Source organism: Priapulus caudatus, unplaced genomic scaffold (assembly GCF_000485595.1).
Source record: "Priapulus caudatus unplaced genomic scaffold, Priapulus_caudatus-5.0.1 Scaffold1723, whole genome shotgun sequence".
Classification (NCBI taxonomy): domain Eukaryota; kingdom Metazoa; phylum Priapulida; class Priapulimorpha; order Priapulimorphida; family Priapulidae; genus Priapulus; species Priapulus caudatus.
Window position 1 is genome coordinate 18771 of NW_014578784.1, and position 4696 is coordinate 23466.

Consider the following 4696-nt stretch of genomic DNA (forward strand, 5'->3'; position numbering starts at 1 on the left):
GCAAAGAATTCTGCTTAATGCAGTACCATAAAATTATTCTAGACTCGCAGGCAAAGTAGAATAATCATGTCGTGAAATAGCACTATTTTCCCGTTTTTCCGTTGTACACTCTAGGTATTATTAGCTCTTGATTATATATACATGGTACTCTATCACAGGTACCTTAGCAACTTTGAATTATGCAATTTAAAAACACTGTAACCATACAAACTACATGGCTACCTTGATTGTCCAGATTGTGTCATGTCAAATGTCTCTAAATGAGGCCGTGTGAAGTTTTAAGAATATATAGAAACCCCAGTATTTTAAATCCAACGATACATGTTCATTGTATGCAAACGTCAACATACGCACATTATTTGCATGTAAATATTTCATTGAACACTTCTACCAGCATAATTAAAATAATTAAATACCTTCCATTTCCTCTTTTTCTTTAGCCATTCGTTTCAGTTGTTTGAGAACCTTTCGCTTCTTCTTTCCAGACAGAGTGATATTAGCTCTTGGATTTGTCCTTATGAAAGAAAACTTTCATGATTGACTATGGCATTGCACAAATAATGATATGAATAGGAAATAAATGCACAGTAATAGGCCTACCCCATGTTACAGCAGCTCTCGTTACACACACTTACTTTTGTAACACACGATATTACTGCACTACAAATAAGATTAGAACAAGTATTTGATTCAGCACTATAATTACATTAATTAAAATTTATTAAGATGTACGAGTATTATTAATAATGTTTTTTATATAATGTATGCGATAGAAACTCATAAATAATACCACTTGACAGACAAATAAATTATCATAGATGGGTGCTGCCATGACACCATACAACTGCTGCACCCTTATGAAGTTATGCTTTTGAAATTTGAGTTACGTAAATAATTATTCTGCTGTTTTCAGACCAGGAGGTAATCACAAAAGCATAACCTAACTGAAAATACATAATAGTAAGATATAGATTTTGCAATCCTTATTTTATTAAATCAATGAATAATATATGGCCTTGGCCTGTAGGCTGCAAACAAAAATTCAAGGTTTTTGGAATCATAATTTAAATCTGCCTTAACAGAAAATATGCATTAAACTTTGAGTTAGGGGCCTCTGAATTTAGTAAAGGAGCATCTAATCTATTTATCCTGCATAACTTGGACAGAAATTATTGACCATGGTAGCTTACAATTGCAGAGCTAATGAGGGTCTATAGTAGTAAAATATATAACCCCAGTTGCAATTTACTAGGTTAGTGAAATCAATTAGGATAAATATATACCTTCTTTTCTTGAAAATACCAGGTGTTACGAGTCCAATGTCAAGAATTCCTGCCTGTTTTTGTCCACCTTGTTGTCTTATTCGTTCGGCTTTCTTTAGTCTATGTAACTTGTTTGGATTTTTTTGCAATAGCTGAAAGTTAAAAAAAAAATTGCAAGCATCACCTACGCTTCGTGTAATCAGGCATTTTTTCTCAACAGATCCAATCACTGACAATGCTAATAACTTTGTTGAAAATCACTGAATGTGTTTCAATGGCTTTGATTAAGTGATCAAGCATTTGGTTGAGCAGTTTTAAACAGATTTGGCATTTCAGACTATGAATATTAGGTCTCTCAGCCTACATCTCGTGATTCTCGTCGCGCTCATTATTGACTAGATCAGGTCTACCTTTTATAGCTCTACCACCTAGTCCTTTTGCTCCTGCAACAAGGCAGTAGAACCAAACAATGCTGGAAAATGACAATGAATCTTTACATCTTGGCAAGCTGCAGCCTGCGATACAATCAATAAATGCGCTCTTGACTTTAGCCTGTCACTCTCCATTCAGATGCGACTTACCATAACTTGGCAGATTGAGCTGCTTATCAAACACAAATGAATGAAAACACAAACACACAGCCATGCCTGATTTAAACAGCAGTCACCAGATAGTCTGCCATGCTGCAAAGATTCACTGCTGTTTTCCACTGTTGTCATATACTATTACTATTGATTACTCTTGCTCACATGCAGCCCTGAGGGGCAAGTGAAGGGCTACATTGGTATCTAGCCATCATTTTTACTACCTGAATACATCACCACACTGACATAATTGTCCTTATTTAACTTCCTCTCATCTTGGGCTAGGGAATCCAGCTTCTCCACCAGCTTCTCCCCTCCCTCCTTCTCCACCAGCTTCACCCCCTCCTCCTTCTCCACCAGCTTCTCCCCTCCTCCTTCTCCACCAGCTTCTCCCTTCTCCCCTTCCTCATTCTTTCTCCCCCTCCTCCTCCTCCACCAGCTTCTCCCCTCCCTCCTTCTCCACCAGCTTCTCCCCCTCCTCCTTCTCCACCAGCTTCTCCCCTCCTCCTTCTCCACCAGCTTCTCCCTTCTCCCCTTCCTCATTCTTCACTAGCTTCTCCCTACTCCACCTACTAGTACTACTCTAAACTTCCTCCTCCCTCCCCCTCCCTTCCCCCTCCCCCTCCCTACACTGCTCCTTCGCTACCCTGTACCAGAACTACGAGAGTGCTGACGATGTTCGACTGATACGCCCGAAACGCCGATAGACCGCGTAGCGCCATCTGGCGGTGGCGTTTGCAAGTTAATTTACGACGCTAAACCTGATGTTTACCAAACTTGTGTGTTGTAGAGAAGGCTCAGAAACATTTGAACGACATTTAGAGAAAGTTATTACTTATTAATCAATTTAATGATAGAGAAGAGAGTAGAGAAACATACTTTGGAAGACTTTGGTACTGCTACTAGTGCTGAGAGGGTCTATGTCCCCCGGGGTACTGCGGGAACGTACCCTGGGGGACATAGACCCTATGAGCGCTACTAGTACTGGTAGTAAATACAATACATTTCGTGTTTACAGTCCATCATTTTATTATTAAAATGCTTAAGTCAAGTGCCTGAGGCTGTGCTAGGCTCTACCCTAACAATAGTTCTAGTGCGATAGCCTTTGCCACAGGCCTACCCTAACATTACGTCATTAGAACTTGTTACAACATTACAACATTAAATTTACAATACAACATGATTGACATTACAACATTGAACAACTGAACAAGTATCGAAGTATTCAAGTAAGAACTTGTGGCCCAAGGATAGAGAACATGGCCCGGGTACCAATAAAACCAATGTGTCTAACCCTAACCCTAACCTATTATATTGATATAATATTATATTTATATTGATGTAATTATGACATTGGTTTTATTGGTACCCATGACCATGTTCTCTATCCTTGAACCGAACTGGCCACCCTTAACTTTAGAACTTACCGTTTTTGGCCTATTGCAACATTTAGAGTGTAACCCCATAGCGCTATATCTGCTAAATCAACCCGTACAGGATATGCGATTCTAGTTGCTTTGTAAATGTTTTAATGTGTAAATGCCTAGTAGTAGTAGTACTGGTAGTCAAAGACAATGAAGATCTTGAAGATGTGCGACGTAAACATGCAGTCACGCTTAGCGGAAATAGGGTTGCGTAGACGACAAGACGTGGCGGTAAGTGTATCCATCCGTTAGTCTGTGGCTAGTCAGCGTGGTTCCGGTTCCGGTTCCGGTTCTGGTGCTGGTCGCTCTGCAGACCATAGATATAAGACATATAATATTATACAAAGTATTACAAGCACATGTTATACAATGACATTACAATTATACATTATATTATACATTACAATGTATTATACATTATATAATACTTACATAATTATACAAAACGAACACATATGTTTGTATAATGAAGCCTGACACAAGGTCAAGCCTCTTGCTTAAGTTAATAAAGCCTGTTCGCTGCACCCGCTCATCTGAGCGTGTTCACTGTTTTCGGCATGTACAAACTTCTAAGGATCCTTTTAAGTTTAGCTTCTTTCTTCTTTGTCTCTGTGATTCCGTATTGGAATTCACTGCCTTCATCCTTAGTGAATGGCAAATTTACAACCTTTTCCACTGCGATCCGCAGTGTGGATCTACCAACTTGATCCACTTCTCTCTCCATCTTCGTTATAGTCCCCAGGACTTTTAAAGATTGACACTTATGAGGTTATCGAGGTTATATATATATGAGCAGACCTGCACATCGACAAGAACCTGGTGGGGTGGGAGTTAAGAGCTCAGCACACAACTTGTCGGCGAGAAAAGAGAATGTAGGGCTTATAGAGTCTCAAATGCCACGGTATTTGAGCAAATATTCAGATCTATTTTTACCAGCTGTCTGCGTATTTGTGGTGCCTATGTAGTAATAACACAACTCAGGATGCATGTTGTTTTTGTTTTTTATGTTCCCATTCTCCCGACAAGAGAAAGAGTCTGACATGCTGCAGAATGCGTCGATATTCGGAGGAGTGAAGGCCAGCCAGGAGGCAGACAACGTTCTCATCTTGCAGGATTGGCGACTCACGTCACAGCGCGGCAAGAAGTACCTACAGAGGCATGTTCAGGAGAGCGCTCGCCTTCTGAACGACACTGCGCGAGCGAGCGCGAGCGCGCAAGCTCCAGAGGCTGTTCAAGATAAGGAAGTTGTTTTCAAGATGGCGACAGGCCCGGGGGGGGTCACTATATATGCCGGTATTACCCCATGTGCGTTCCAAATTTTGCGGGTTAGGGGGGTGTTTTTCAACTTCTAAAGCGGGCCCGCACGGGAGCAAATAGGCCCCCCTTTACAAAGCTAATCCCGCAATAAGCCCTTGGGATCGTTCAA

At 40.6% G+C, this 4696-nt stretch overlaps 1 protein-coding gene across 1 annotated transcript in view; it reads right to left on the bottom strand.

Annotated features, from left to right (window-relative positions):
• The window catches only part of LOC106817431 (uncharacterized protein C11orf98 homolog), a 9701-nt gene extending 6211 nt beyond the window's left edge, over positions 1-3490 (bottom strand). The window contains exons 1-3 of the mRNA XM_014822095.1: positions 3274-3490; positions 1284-1414; positions 417-514 (exon numbers count right to left, since the gene is read on the bottom strand). Of these exons, the coding sequence (XP_014677581.1) occupies positions 417-514; positions 1284-1414; positions 3274-3312 (268 nt within the window). The 5' untranslated portion in view covers positions 3313-3490. The remainder of the gene's footprint in view (positions 1-416; positions 515-1283; positions 1415-3273) is intronic.
• Between the last annotated feature and the right edge of the window lie 1206 nt (positions 3491-4696).